The sequence below is a fragment of the Bison bison genome, unplaced genomic scaffold, assembly GCF_000754665.1.
Source record: "Bison bison bison isolate TAMUID 2011002044 unplaced genomic scaffold, Bison_UMD1.0 scf7180017864080, whole genome shotgun sequence".
NCBI lineage: Eukaryota > Metazoa > Chordata > Mammalia > Artiodactyla > Bovidae > Bison > Bison bison.
Genome location: NW_011494652.1, coordinates 4,738,612 through 4,753,675, shown reverse-complemented (window position 1 = coordinate 4,753,675; position 15,064 = coordinate 4,738,612). Strand labels below are relative to the sequence as shown.

At 55.7% G+C, this 15,064-nt stretch overlaps 1 protein-coding gene across 1 annotated transcript in view; it reads right to left on the bottom strand.

Annotated features, from left to right (window-relative positions):
• The window catches only part of PC (pyruvate carboxylase), a 103,754-nt gene that overhangs the window by 21,080 nt on the left and 67,610 nt on the right, over nt 1–15,064 (bottom strand). The window contains exons 3-5 of the mRNA XM_010837720.1: nt 835–970; nt 550–734; nt 7–172 (exon numbers count right to left, since the gene is read on the bottom strand). Of these exons, the coding sequence (XP_010836022.1) occupies nt 7–172; nt 550–734; nt 835–970 (487 nt within the window). The remainder of the gene's footprint in view (nt 1–6; nt 173–549; nt 735–834; nt 971–15,064) is intronic.

Here is a 15,064-nt window from a genome sequence, read left to right as displayed (position 1 = left end):
CCTCACCTGCGGCGATGGCGATGGCCCGGGCCTCCACCTTGTCGCCCATCTTGCGGACCACCTCGGGGCTTGGCCCAATGAACCGGACCCCAGCATCCTGGCAGGCCTGGGCAAAGTCGGCCCGCTCCGACAGGAACCCGTAGCCCGGGTGCACAGCGTCCACGTTGTTTTCCTGGTGGCGGGCGGGGCTGGTCAGAGGGATGAGCACCCCTCAAAGCCCTTCACACAGCCCCCCAGCCCTGAGGCCCTCCCACCTGCCTCACCTCACTCGCTCCATTCACTCGCTCATTTACTCATTCACTCATTCATTCCTCACTCATTCAGTCCCTCATTTGCTCATTCATTTGCTTAGTCACCCATGCACGCAGTCAGTCATTCATTCACTCAGTCACTCATTCACGTAGTCACTCACACATTCATTCACTCATTCATTCACCTTTTCACAGGGACTTTCGGCCAGGGAGCACTGGAAATGGGAGGGAGAGCCGGGCAGGCACAGGACCCAGTCTCAGCTCTCAAGAGTTCCCCATCCCCACCTAGCCCCCTCACCTTGGCGACCTTAATGATGTCTGGAATGTGCAGATAGGCCTGCACCGGGGCGAGACCCCGGCCGATGAGGTAGGCTTCGTCAGCTTTCTGTCGGTGCATTTGGCCCGTGTCCTGCTCCGAGTAGACAGCCACCGTGCGGATGCCCAGCTCCGTGCAGGCCCGGAACACACGGATGGCGATCTCGCCTGGGGGTGGGCACAGGGTAACAGGGCAAGTGAGATCCTGGGGTCCCAGGAGACGCAGCAACAGGGGCAGGAAGCTAGGGCAGGCTCCCCCCGTGCTCACCTCTGTTGGCCACCATGACCTTCTTGATGGGCTTGTACTCCAGGCGCCGGACATTGGGAGAGGCAGCGGTTGCGGTGGAGGTCCGGCGGATAGCCAGGAGCCTCAGGCTCCCCCGGACAGTCTGAAACTTCAGCATCTAGGGAGGGAGGTCAGAGCCTGCTTAGAGCAGCCCCACGGCGGCCAGCGCCACCGCTGCCTCAGTTCCTGGCCAGGCCCAGCATTCCCTGAAGGCTGACCAGCCATAGCGAAGGAAGAGAGTCATCCCCAACTGGCATCCCAAGCTCACCCTCATACTCTCATACTCTCATACTCTGAATCCTAAAGCACCACACTTCAAACTTTTACAACAATTTCAGAGGCCAGCAAGCAGCCCTGCGTGACTGCGGTGTGTAAGGCCAGTGTCAGTCCAGGCTGCCCCGGGCTTTAGAACCTCCGGCCCCGCGCTGACCCCTTCGGCCCTCCCTCAAGGTCTGTCTGGCTGGGCAGGGAGGGTGACAGTGGAGCTCCCCAGGAGAGAAGCTGCAACAATGTGCCCTCCGGAAGCACAGCCTCTGCTCAGATAAAATGCAGATTTCTTCAAACTGCAGGAACTGTCCTTTCTACAAGGGCTACTCAGTAAATTAGTCTTGAAAGCCAGCTGAGGGCCAGTGAAACCGGCCAGTCACAAAAAGACAAATACTGCGTGATTCCACTTAGATGAGGTTCCCAGAGTCACCACATTCACAGAGGCAGACAGCGGGAGGGTGGGGGCCAGGGGGCGGGCGGTGGGGGAGTTAGTGTTTAAAGGGGACAGGGTTTCAGTGCCGCAGGACAGCTAAGCCCAAGCGCCACACCCGCTGAGCCCGCGCTCTGCCGCTCCTGAAGTCCACGCGCTCTAGAGCCCGCGCCGGCAACAAGAGAAGCCACCTCAATGAGAAGCCCACGCACCGCACGCAGAGCCCCCCTCTCACCTCAACTGGAAAGGGCCCACGCGCAGCGAAGAAGACCTAGCGCAGCCACAGATTAATTAATTCATTCATTAAAAAATAATAAAGGGGACAGAGTTTCCATTCTGTGAGATTTAGAAGTTCTGGAAATGGCCAGAGGTGACGGTTGCACAAAGATGTGAGTGGATGTAACGCCACTGGCCTAACTACACACTTAAAATCAGTTACGAGAGCAAATTACATCACACACATTTTTTCAGAATGAAAAGAATTTTTAAAAAGCCAACAGGGCAATCTCCCTCCCAGAATGCAAAACATCTTCAGAGATCGACCATACCCCTCATTTCACAAATGAAGAAAACCAAGGCCCGGAAAAGCTTTAAAAGATGTGGTCAGAGTCACACAGCTTTTACAGCAGAGCCCAAACTGGCATTCGGTCCTTTTCGCCTGCTCCAGGGCCTCCACCCAGCTAAGCCTGTCATCTATTTCTTCACAAAGTTTAAATGCCTGACTCATCCATTTTAAGTAAGAAACGCAATAAGCAACCCTGGTAGCTCAGGTAGTAAAGACTCCACCTGTAATGCAATGCAGGAGACATAAGAGATGCAGGTTTGATGCCTGGGTTGGGAAGACCTCTGGAGAAGGAAATGGCAACCCACTCCAGTATTCTTGCCAGGAGAACTCCCATGGACATAGGAGCCTGGCGGGCTACAGTCCATGGGGTCACAAAAGAGTCAGACACAACCGAGCGACTAAATCACCACCAAAGAACATAAAAATCTATTCAATAAATCAGATACTGCTAAAACCTCACAGTGTCATATCGTGGCCAACAAGACGGAGAAGGGGAAATAAAGACCAAGTAGAAAGAAAAGAGGAGAAAAGAAATGAGATAAATAGAAGAAAGAGAAAAAGAGGGAAGCCCTTCAACCAGGGGGAGAGAAGGCAGCCCTTCAAGCATCAACCGCGCCAGGCACAGCACCAGGCCAGGGCAGGAACGTCTCAGCTCTCACAGGAGGCTGACCCCGGGAAGGAGAAAAGAAAAGGGCAAAACCAGACAGAAATAGGTCCTTTCAGATCACGATTAGTGCCTCATGGGCAAGAAAACAGGTAATTTTTTGGCGAATTACTGGGCAGGAACCTGAACGGGGGAAGCAGCAGCCACGTCCAGATCTGAGCTGCAGGGCACGCACCCCAGGAGAGTAACAGCCACGGCCAAGGACTCGAGGGCCGCCTCTTCAACCTGTCTGTGGGTCCGAGGGAAATAAGCCAAGGTCCAGCTGACACCAGTGGAGGAGATCACAGCGGAAGCCCCCAGGATCTGCTCACAGTCAGTGCCAAAGTACCAGCTGGGCCTCGGACATGTGACTTCCACACCTTCCTGAAAACCACTGAGCTTCCAACGCTCTCCTGTCAGCTCCCCCTCACAGGTCTACCAGCAGCACCGGCTGCACCAGCTTCCGGCTTCAGCTGCCCACCCAGCTGGAGGGAAGGCCCTGGTGGTCAATGGCGCACACCCCAGGGAGCCAGTGTGGGGATGGATCTTGCCCCCATCCTGGGCACCAGATGCCTGCTCTGCTCAGGGCTGCAGGCAGGAATCTGTGGGACGAGGCAGAGCAGAAAGAGCCCAAATGGCCATGAGGGTCAAGTGAAGAAAGGCAAAGTGTTCTCCGGGACAAGCATGAACAGCAGATACAAGTGGCTAGCGAACTGTTGACAGTCCCACCTCACCAGAAATCACCACATTCAAAGGGGAACAGGGGGTGTTGCTTGTGCCTATGAAACTAGCAACAGAGTTGTGAACAATCAGATTTAGTGCTGCTAAGGCCTCTGGGCCTTATTTTCTTGGGCTTCAAGAAATCACTGTGGACAGTGACTGCAGCCATGAAATTAAAAGATGCCTGCTTCTTGGAAGGAAAGCTGTGACAAACCTACAAAGTGTATTAAAAACAGAGACACTACTTTGCCAACAAAGGTCCGTCTACTCAAAACTATGCTTTTTCCAAGAGTCATGTACGGACGTGAGAGTTGGGCCATAAAGAAGGCTGAGTGATGAAGAATCGACGCTTTCAAACTATGGTGGGGAGAAGACTCTTGGAGTCCCTTGGACTGCAAGGAGATCAAACCACTCAATCCTAAAGGAAATCAACCCTGAATATTCATTGGAAGGACTGACATTGAAGTTGAAGCTCCAATGCTTTGGCCACCTGATTCGAAGAGCTGACTCACTGGAAAAGACCCTGATGCTGGGAAAGACTGAAGGCAGGAAGAGAAGGGGACGACAGGATGAGATGGTTAGATAGCATCACTGACTCAATGGACACGAATCTGAGCAAACTCTGGGAGATAGTGGAGGAGAGAGGGGTCTGGTGTGCTGCCCTCCACGGGGTAGCAAAGAGTCGGACACAACTTAGCAGCTGAACAACAACAACAGCCCACTGGGAAGCAGGCCCACAGGCGAGGTCTAGAGATCAGGGCAGCTCTCTGAAAGCAATTCACAAAACCTACCAAGAGCCTTTAAAATATGTATGCCCCTTGGTCAGGCCATTACCAATTTAGGAATCCAACCCCAAAATATTCTAAAATGGGAACCAACATGGATGCAGAAAGATGTTCAGATCAGCATTATTTACAATAGCAAATAACTAGAAGCCACTTAAAGAGCCAATATTAGGGCATCAATACAAACGGACAATATATAGCCATGGAAAATGGTGGCAGAGTTTTGATGACATGGGAAATGCTTATGATATAATATGATGCTTTTAAAAAAAGACAAATAATACGATCTCATGAAGTTTTATTTAGAGCAAGAAAAATAACTAGCAGGAACTCAGCATTCACTCACTCCTATGTTCTAGAATTGGCAAGGTATTTCTTTTCTTCCTTATTCCTTCTCTTTCTCTACATGTCCTATGCTACGGTTTTTCCAGTAGTCATATAAGGATGCAAGCTGCTGCTGCTAAGTCGCCTCAGTCATGTCCGACTCTGTGCGACCCCATAGACGGCAGCCCACCAGGCTCCCCCGTCCCTGCGACTCTCCGGGCAAGAACACTGGAGTGGGTTGCCATGTCCTTCTCCAATGCATGAAAGTGAAAGGTGAAAGTGAAGTCGCTAAGTCATGTCTGACTCTTCTCGGCCTCATGGACTGCAGCCTTCCAGGCTCCTCCATCCATGGGATTTTCCAGGCAAGAGTACTGGAGTGGGGTGCCATTGTCTTCTCCGAAGGATGCAAGAGTTGGACCATAAAGAAGGCTGAGTGCTAAAGAATCAATGCTTTTGAACTGTGGTGTTGGAGAAGACTCTTGAGAGTCCTTTGGACTGTAAGGAGATCAAACCAGTCAATCCTAAAGGAAATCAGTCCTGAACACTCATTGAAAGGACTGATGCTGAAGCTAAAGCTCAAATACTTTGGTCACCTGATGCGAAGAGCCGACTCACTGGAAAAGACCCTGATGCTGGGAAAGACTGAAAGCAGGAGGTGAAGGGGACAGCAGAGGATGAGATGGTTGGATGGCATCACTGATTCAACGGACGTGAGTTTGAGCAAACTCCAGGAGATAGTGGACAGGGAAGCCTGGCGTGCTGTAGTCCATGGGGTCGCAAAGAGTTGGACATGACTTAATAACTGAACCGAACTGATACATTCTGTATTTTCTCCAGTGGGGATTATTATTTATAATCAGAAAAGAAAGAAATATATAGAGGAAACAGAAGACCTTTACAGAAAAAAGCCAAGAGGAGTTCCTGAAGCATCCCTCTCAGTGAGGTGACTGGCTTTGGCTTCCATCCTGTGAAACAACCCCTTCTGGGGGGGGCCGGCCTCCCAGAAGGCTCATCCCACCGCCCACTGCATCTTCCTCACCGGTTGGCCAGGGAAGCCTGCTACAGGTCTTCCTCCCTGTCTGCAGGTGAGCAGCCTCACAGCGGGTTCCACTGGCACGGAGACTCTCCATCCCCAGGGACATGTCATCCTGGGCAGGGAGGCCTGCTCTTTTCTTCCACGTGGGTGGGTTTATCCTTTCGGACCATCAGGCACTTACGCATGTCTTATGAGTAAATAGGTCATATTCTCTCCCCACCCCTACCACACACACTTCCTGATCCCTTTCCCAATGAAAAGAGAGATCCCTAAAGGCTCTGGTCAGAGGGTGGGGGTGGGGAGGGAGGACCAAGAGCCTCCCCAGCTCAGTCAGGAAACACGAACCATCCAGCCCAAGACTCTCATACTCTTTGCATTTGACCCTCACACGTGCTCTAGACAGCAAGGATTTCCTTGGTGTCCTGCTTTACAAATCAAGAACCTGGGTTCTGGGCACTGGAGGTGGGGGGCCTCTGAACGCCCTGGTGCCCCGTGTCCCGTGCAGAGGGAAGCAAGCACAGGCCTGGACTTGACCTGGGGTTCGGGGGCAGGCAGGCAGATGTTTGCAGAAGGGGAAAGGTCACGATCGTTCGCTGAAGTCAGAGTGGTGGTTGAGAGTGGGCAGGGGGCAGCCACGTCCACCGGCGGCAACCCCGCGTGAACCCGGGGTCAGCGAGCTGGGCCTGCCCCCGCGCCATCTGACCTTGGGAGACCCAGGCACCCCAATTCGTCCTCTGTGAAAGAGGGCGACACCACCCCCAGACTGGGCAGGTCGACCTGGGGGTCACTGACAGGGGCTGCCATCGCCATCTCCCCCCTGGTCCTTCCTCCCAGACGAGTGTGGGGTGCGTGAAGGAAGGCCCTCTGTTGCCCACCCTGCAGGGTGCTCATTCCCATCCAGACCAGCAAGGCAGCACCGGCCCAGGGGGTCTCGCTGGACAAGGGCATACACGCAGACACATGGAAGACCGCCAGCCGACAAGGGGGCCCGGAGCACTCACCCCTCACCAGCCAGGACTGGTGCTGCCTCTGCTCTGCCTGAGGTGGTCACTGGCCCAGAATACAAAGTTCTCCCGCCCAGGCTGCCGGAGGCTGGGGCAGCTGCCAAGGCTGAGACTGGGGGAAGGGGCGCCCGGAGCAGGGGTGTCAGATGCCTGGGAGCGCAGGGGAGGTAGGGAGGCTGGGTCACGTGGGCAGCAGGAGCTTCGCAGCCCAAGGCCCAGCTCCTCTATCCCCAGGGACCCGGACAGACCAAGGAGGTGGCATCCCGAGGCTAGCGGTGGGGGTCAGCCTGCAGGCGGAGCGGGTCTGGGCGGCTGGCCGGACGGGGCTCTCGTGGACGACAGAGGGCATGGGTCACAGCCCCTCGCAGCCTGGACGCAGCCCTGCAGCTCGGTTCCCGGCTCAGCCACACGCGACCCCACCCCCGACCGGCAAAGCCAGGCCTGGGTCTTGAGGACACAACAGTGACTAAAACCACCTCTGCGTTCCCAGAACATCTCAGAACTTGGTCAACCCAGCACCCAGCCTTCTCCTGCGTCAAATCCCCCTCGCTTCCCAGACCTGAGGCCCAGGAGGTCCGGCTGCCCGGCGCCTCCGAAGGCCTTTCCTAAACCAGCTCCAGCTGGGAGAAAACCTCAGGACAGACTGGGCCGCCCCAGAGGTCTCCCTTCTGGGAAGTGGGGCCCTCGTGGGTTGAGCGTGTGATGGTTCACTCGGGGTGTGCTGAGTCTGGGGGTGTGGGTTGGGCTGACGGGAGGAGCCGGGTGGACAGAGCTCAGGGTGGCAAGGCAGGAAGCCAGGCACCTGCTGAGACTCAGCACCTGGTGAGACCCGCATGGAAACAGAAGGCCTGCGGGGGAGGGAACAGTGGGGAAGGCCTCAGGGCACCGACTCCCTTCCCCTAGTTCTAGAGGCAGGAGCTGCCTCTGGTGTTCAGAGGGGCTCCCAGACTGAGATCAGGCTCTGGCACCCTGGAGGGACCTGGTACCAGGCTCTCCTCACAGCGCCACTTTCTCAGCGCGCCGGCCTCCCCTCGAGCACTGCTCCGAGAGCATCCTCATCACCTCACCACAGGGTAGGAACCCGGTGGCGGCCCCCGTCACAGGAGGGCGGTGTGGGCAGGGCCAGGCGCTCACTGCAGAACCACACGGCACCTTGCTTTGGGGTTTTGGTTACAGGATGGGAACCCAAAAGTCCTCAAGGTCGTTGACAGTTTAGTGGAGAATTGTCCTTAAAAAACTCCAAGTGGGGAGGGAGGTGGGAGGGGGGTTCAGGATTGGGAACACATGTACACCAGTGGCGGATTCATGTTGATGTATGGCAAAACCAATACAATATTGTAAAGTAATTAGCCTCCAATTAAAATTAAAAAAAAAAAAAAAAAACTCCGAGGCCCCCGTTAACCAAACTTGACGCCTCGGGAAGCCCTGGTGTTCCATCGCGTCAGTGGACCCTCCCCAGGCTGCTGCAGATGGGACTCCCTCACGGGCTGGGTCTCTCGGCGGGGAGAGGACCCTCAGGGGTGGCCAGGGACCAGCCAGCCTCAGGTCACCTGCCGCAGGGACACCACGTGGCCTCGGTTAGTGCTGGGGATACACCTGAGTGAAAAATCTCCCTTTCTGATCTCAGAGGTGGGAGAGTGACAAGCAAGAGAAGGCCACAGCCACGGCCCCAAGATCCCTTACCTGGCTGCCGCTCCAGAGAGCCGACAGGCCCAGAGCGGCCCGTCTGCTATTTTTGCAAATGCCAGCTGACAGATCCCTTTCCTTGGCCCCGGGCGTGTAAGTTAGAGACAGGGAGTGAGGCGGCTTTGACTCTCACTTGGGACCAGCAAGAGCAGCGGGGAGCTGGGAGCACCCGTCTCTCCCCTGCTCCGCTCAGCGTGACTCCCCAGACAGTCGGCTTCGCTTCCAGCTCAGTCCCTCCCCGGCACTGGGTGGATCAGCTCAGTGTTCTCAACGGCGACAATCCATCCGACGGTCCGGTCAGGAGCGTGCCGACAACAACCTGCGGCTCGAGGCGGGGGAGGTCTCGACCTCGTGGGCCGGCCTGCTGACCTGCCCTGCGCTGACCTGCCCCTGCGGCTTCTACGGCCTCCAACGCTGGCCAAGCTCCACCTCTATCTGTGCCAGGCGGCGCGGGGATCAGCACAGCTGGAAGGGCCTCTACTCTTTCCCAGGCCCTGGGATCTGCATGTACTCACTCAGGTCGTCCTCACAGCTTTAACAGAAGGAACCAGACATCGTGAGGTCAAGTCACGCTCCAGGTCACCCAGCAAGGCCAGTTCTGACCCCGATCTGTGTACGCCTCCCTCCAGAGCAAGAGTGCTGACTCTTTAGGGCAGGGGTCCCCAACCTCCGGGCTCGGATGCCTGATGATCTGAGGTAAAGTGGACTTAATAGAAATAAGGTGCACAATACATGAATCATCCTGAAACCAGCCCCCGACACCCCCGTCCATGGAAAAACTGTCTTCCGTGAAACCGGTCCCTGGTGCCGAACACACTGGGGACCGCTGTGTCAGGGCAGAGGGAGTCCTCACCTCACTAAGGGAGGAAGTCGTGGCTTTCATCAGAAGCACAGCCTGCAGGCACTTGAAAACCAAAAGCCAAAAGCCCACTCCTGATGAAAACATGTCACTGCCTCAACTTGGGCAGGAATCCCAGTGGTCTCAGCACTTCCCACCAGACAGCAGGCTAACGGCGCTGGCAACTGTGTGTCCCTGCTGAGCTAGGGCAGTTTCAATTTGTCCAATAAATCATCAAGATGTCTCTAGAAGTCCCACTATGTCGTGACCTAAACTACATCTCCCAGGCTGCCTCTTGCAACCAGGAGCAGTGCAAAATTCCGCTGTTGAGCCATCACCACCCAAATGGTGGTCCAGACAATACGGCCGCGGGGCTAGGGCAGCCATGCTGGGGTCAGGGTCAGCGGCCACCTGAATGACCGCTGTGGCCAAGTGGAGGGCCCAGGAGTGCTCCTCAGAGCGGTTGTATTACTTCCGCCCTAAATACCCCTGTTCTTCACACAGCATCTCCTGCAGACGCCGTGGGCAACTGTGGGTGGCAGACAGAGGAAAGGAGAGCCACAGGCCTGCTCCCGGGGTGACTAGCTGGTGTGTCAGCTTTGGAAGCCCACAGCCTGCCCTGCCCACCCCCAGGCCACAAGTCCTTCGGCATATCCACCTCAGACAGGGGCTGGAGGCGCCAGACGGGAGGTGGGGAGGGGGCAGAGGGGAGAGTGGGTCAGAAACAGACCCCGGAATCTCAAAATTAATTAAGGAGGCGCCTTCCCACACAGTGACTTCCTACCCCCTGCCCCCTACACCGGCACCCCCACCGGGCTCTGTCCCCAGCCCCCAGAGGCCCCCAGTGGCTGGCTGCCAGCAAAAAAGCAGGTCAGAACCGGAAAAAGAGTTCTTGGCAGAGGGCTCCACGCTGTGGCAGAAGCGAGCTGCTGACGGATGGGGCCCGCTCTTGGGAGCCTTCCTTCCAAGCAGCTCCGTGCTGTCCTAACTGTGTCCGATGGAGGCCCCGGGCTGGCGGCCAGCGGGACAGATACAAGGGGAAGACCGCCTGAGCTGCCAGGCTGCAGCAGCTGACATCAAAGCACCAGCGAGAGGACAGACCGAGGCTGCGATTTCAGAGTAGGGGCAGTTGAAGGGAGGATCCGAGAAACAGGGAAGGTGACAGAAGAAGAAAGGGGCGTGGGGATGCCAAAGGCGGGAGCAGATGCAGAGCGGAAACGCACAGGGCCCGGGGCAGCACGGCCCGGCCCCCACCCCGAGAGGCAGTTCCAAGCTGCCCCGCCACCGTGTCTCCGTATCGCCCTGGTCAATCTTTGAGTCAGGGGGCAAGCAGAGGGGAGAGGGCCGTACAGTGACAACTGCAACCACGGGCCCCGTCTGGGCCAAAGGGGCCTGTGGACGGGGAAGCGGGGAGGTTCAGGGAGAGGTTGTGAGGATCCCGGCAGGCAGGCGAGGGTGAGGAGAGGGCTTGTGGGCACAGCAGAGGCTGCCCCGTCCCAGCCTCATATGTGGGTAGGGAGACCAGGTGGTGCTAGTGGTAAAGAACCTGCCTGCCAATGCAGGAGACCTAAGAGACGCGGGTTCAACCCCTGGGTCAGGAAAATCCCTCAGAGGAGGGCATGGCCACCCGCCCCAGTATTCTTGCCTGGAGAATCCCAGGGACAGAGGAGCCTGGTGGGCAATAGTCCATGCGGTCACAAAGTCAGACACAGCTGAAGAGTCACCACGCACACATGCAGACTTGCAGGGAAAACACTGCCCCCTGGTGCGAAAGGAGCGCTACTGCCGACCTGCACAGGCACCCGAACGCCGGCTGGCTCACGGAGGGAAGGCAGTGGCCTGAAATTCTCCACATGCTTCCAGACCACACAGGAAGGCCTTCCTGCACACCCCCACCTCCCCAGACAGCTCAGATACCCTTCTTCAGGCGGCCATTCGTCTTGAGCAAAGCTCGGTCACTCTCCCTGCCACAATCCACCGTCCTCTGGCTTGTGTGCGTTCTCGGCGAGGTTGTGTCTGGGAACTTGATGCTCCAACAATTCACTGACCGTCTCACCAGATGCTGTGAGGACTTCCTGGACGGGATTCTCTATTTTGCCCCTCACTGTCTCCCTAGCACCCTGTTCAGTGCCCGACACCAACATGAGCTGTCTGGGAAATGAATGAGTGAATGAATGAACGAGTACTCCAGGCCACACGAACTTGCAGAGTAATGTGAGCGCCTAGACGAAGATAAATAAGGCATGGCCCCTCCTGGGAGCAGTACATGCAAGCCACTGGGACTGTCCCTGACACAGATAAGAGCCCAAAGTGTTGACAAGGAAGGTCAAAGGGACAAGGTCAGCAAACAAAATAGCTCCCAGACGGACAGTGGAAACCAGGACAGTGTTTCAGGGCCGAGTGGGGTGACAGGCACTAAAGCCTAGATTCTAAACATGGCTGGACAATGCTCTGCAGGGAGACACCTAAGCACAGCAGGCGTACAGGTGGTCCGGAAAACTCCCCAACACCTCCATGGCACACTCACCCCAGCTGGAGAGTCACAGAGGACCCCCTCTGTCCCCCCTCGCTCACCCAGGTCACCCCAGTTTCAAGGTGGAGGAAAGTAGACACCAGCGTTTGGGCTGAATTTTTGTTCCCCCCGAAATATGTGAGAGTGCCAAGCCCAGAGCTTCAGAAGGTGACTCGCTGGAAATGTAATCCGCAACAATGAGGTCGTTAGGGTGGGCCTCATTCAGTCTGCTTGGTGCCCTTATAAAAGAGGAAATGTGAACACAGAGAGACACAGGTGAAGACGTGGAGACTCAGCGAGAAGACAGCCTCGTGCCTGGAGAGAATGCCAAGGGCTGCGGGAAACACCGGAAGCTGGAAGAGATAAGGAAAGATCCTCCCCTAGAACTGTCAGAGGGAGCGTGGCGCTGCAGACACCTTGACTTTGGACTTCCGGTCTCCAGACTGAGACCACACATCTCTGCTGGTGGAAGCCATCCCAGGTTTGGTACTTTGCTAAGGCAGCCCAGGGAAACAAACAGACCCGTGTTGCCCACAAAAGACTGGAACCTGCAGAGACCCTAAAACTAGGGACTGGGGAGCACACTGTGTTAAAAATGCCCCCTTGGGCTTCCCCGGAGGTCCAGCGGTGAGGACTCTGGGCTTCCACCGCAGCGGGAACGGGTTCCACCCCTGTCAGGGAATTAAGGTCCCGCAAGCTGACAGGTACACAGCCAAAAAATAAAAAACAACCCTTTTCTCACCTGCTCAGTTTCAAGCAGGTCACAGCAGGGGCCTTCAGAGCGTGGAGCTATTTAGGACTGTGATCAGCACCCCCTCTGGGACAGGGAAGGCCGAGTGGGTGGCAGCAAGAATGAGTCTGTGCTGAACGGTGCCGATGCCAACATACAGCTGCATTGAGAGTGGGCAGACTCGGCAGGAAGACCTCCTGAAGAAAGACACCAAGGGGATAAACCAAAGGATAAGGAAGGAGGCAGGTCAGGCATGGGGACGTCAGGAGCAAAGGCAAAGGAGCAAACAGCCTGGCAGCGTCCACTGAGGCCAGAGGCAGGGAGTGAGCTGCCCAGGGGATGAAGGGCAGACACTCGGACTCCAGGTCACCAGCCTGCACGCATAGCAAGGGGCGCAGACTCACCCTCAACGTCAGGGAATACGACCCAGGAGGCCAGGCAGGGGAGGAGGGATCTGCAGTTTAGAGGGGCCGCTCTGAGGAGCCTGAATTTGAGGAGGAAAGACTAGAGGTGGAGGAGGAACAAGGAAGATGTTCTAACACGCGTGTTAGTGGCTAAGTCATGTCCGATTCTTTGCGAGCCCGTGGACTGTAGCCCACCAGGCTCGTCTGCCCGTGGAATTTTCCAGGCAAGAATACTGGAGTGGATTGCCATTTCCTTCTCCAGGGGATCTTCTCAACCCAGGGATTGAACCTGGGTCTCCTACATCACAGGCAGGTTCTGTGCCGTCTGAGCCCCCAGGGAAGCCATTCTAACACAGGCAAGAGAAAATGAGGGCAAGAAACACACTGAGGGTATCGCCTCTGGACCTGTCAAACAACAGTGAAGAGGCCACCGGCGAGGATGGCTCTCGATTCCTGTTTAAGGGGAGGGGTGAACAGGGGCGATGCCAAGTTAAGGAACATAGACGCAGAAGTAGGCAGAGGCACGCAACTTCCACTTTGACCCTGATGAGCTGGAATTAACCGCGAGCTCTTCAGCTGGGGAAGCCAAAGAGGCTGCTAGGCGTGAGTCTGCCACGTCCTGAGCAGGAGAAGGTCTGGGCCCTCCTGCTGGTAGAAGAGAGCAGGATGGACGGATGGGGTGGCCAGAAACACCCGCTAACCGGGACCAGCCAGGGCCACGGAGGTGTCGCGAGAGCTGGGGTTCCGAGGAACGTTCAGTGTCTAAGGCAACAAGAGTCAGTGGGAGGTGAGGTGGTGTCCATTGCAAACCCTCAATGTCTGGACTGTGGTTTTGAACTGTGGTGTTGGAGAAGACTCTTGAGAGTCCCTTGGACTGCAAGGAGATCCAACCAGTCTGTCCAAAAGAAAATCAGTCCTGAATATTCATTGGAAGGACTGATATTAAAGCTGAAACTCCAATACTTTGGCCACCTGATTCGAAGAACTGACTCACTGGAAAAGTCCCTGATGCTGGGAAAGATTGAAGGTGGGAGGAGAAGGGGACGACAGAGGATGAGATGGGTGGATGCCATCACCAACTCAATGGACATGAGTTTGAGTTAACTCCAGGAGTTGGTGATGGACAGGGAAGCCTTGCATGTTGCAGTCCATGGGGTCGCAAAGAGTGGGACACGACTGAGCAACTGAACTGAACTGAATGTCTGGACAAACATGTTAGGAAGGTGGAAATAAGAAGAGAGGTGCAGGATGAGCTAGAGGGTACTAGGATCAAGAGACACTTTCTTTCCTTCTTTTTTTTTCTTTCTTTTATGAAACATTTGAAAAATACAGACAATATAGCCAGTAATATAAGACTGATAACTCCAGAATAAACTGTTATCCCTTCACTGACTTAAAGTTCTGTGGTAACAGTTAGGTCTGGTGAATGTATGAATCAAACACAGGGGTTCATTTCTACCCTTCTGCAATCCCACTAAAACATCAGTGAAAGGGAAAGTCGCTCGGTCGTGTCCAACTCTTTGCGACCACATGGACTATACAGTCCACGGAATTCTCCAGGCCAGAATACTGGAGTGGGTAGCTTTTTCCTTCTCCAGGGGATCGTCCCAACCCAGGGATCGAACCCAGGTCTCCCGCAGTGCAGGCGGATTCTTTACCAGTTGAGCCTTCAGAGAAGCCCATCAGTGGAAGGATCTTTTTTGTTGTTGTTGGCTGCATTGTGCGGCTGGTGGGAAATTAAGTTCCTCGACTAGGGATCAGACCTGGGCCCTCGGCAGTGAAAGCGTGGAGTCCTAACCACTGGACCGCCAGGAAAGTCCCCAAAGGATCTTTCTTTAAACAGTACAAACCCTCAAGGATAAAGAATGGGAAAGCCCAGGGCAGCAGATAAGAGAGGCCGTGAAACTGGACGATGCACGGCATGTGGGCAAGTGACAATGAGCTAGGGGGTGGGGAGCATGCAGAGGCAGTCACAGCACGAGCGAATGTGAGCCGCAGCCGCCTGGGAGGCTCAGGATTCACTGGGTCGAAGGGCTTCCCTGGTAGCTCAGTTGGTAAAGAATCCACCTGCAATGCAGGAGACCCTGGTTCGATTCCTGGGTCAGGAAGATCTGCTGGAGAAGGGATAGGCTACCCACTCCAGTATTCTCGGGCTTCCCTTGTGGCTCAGCTGGTAAAGAATCCACCTGTAATGCGGGAGACCTGGGTTCATTCCCTGGGTTGGGAAGATGCCCTGGAGAAAGAAAAGGCTGCCCACTCCAGCATTCT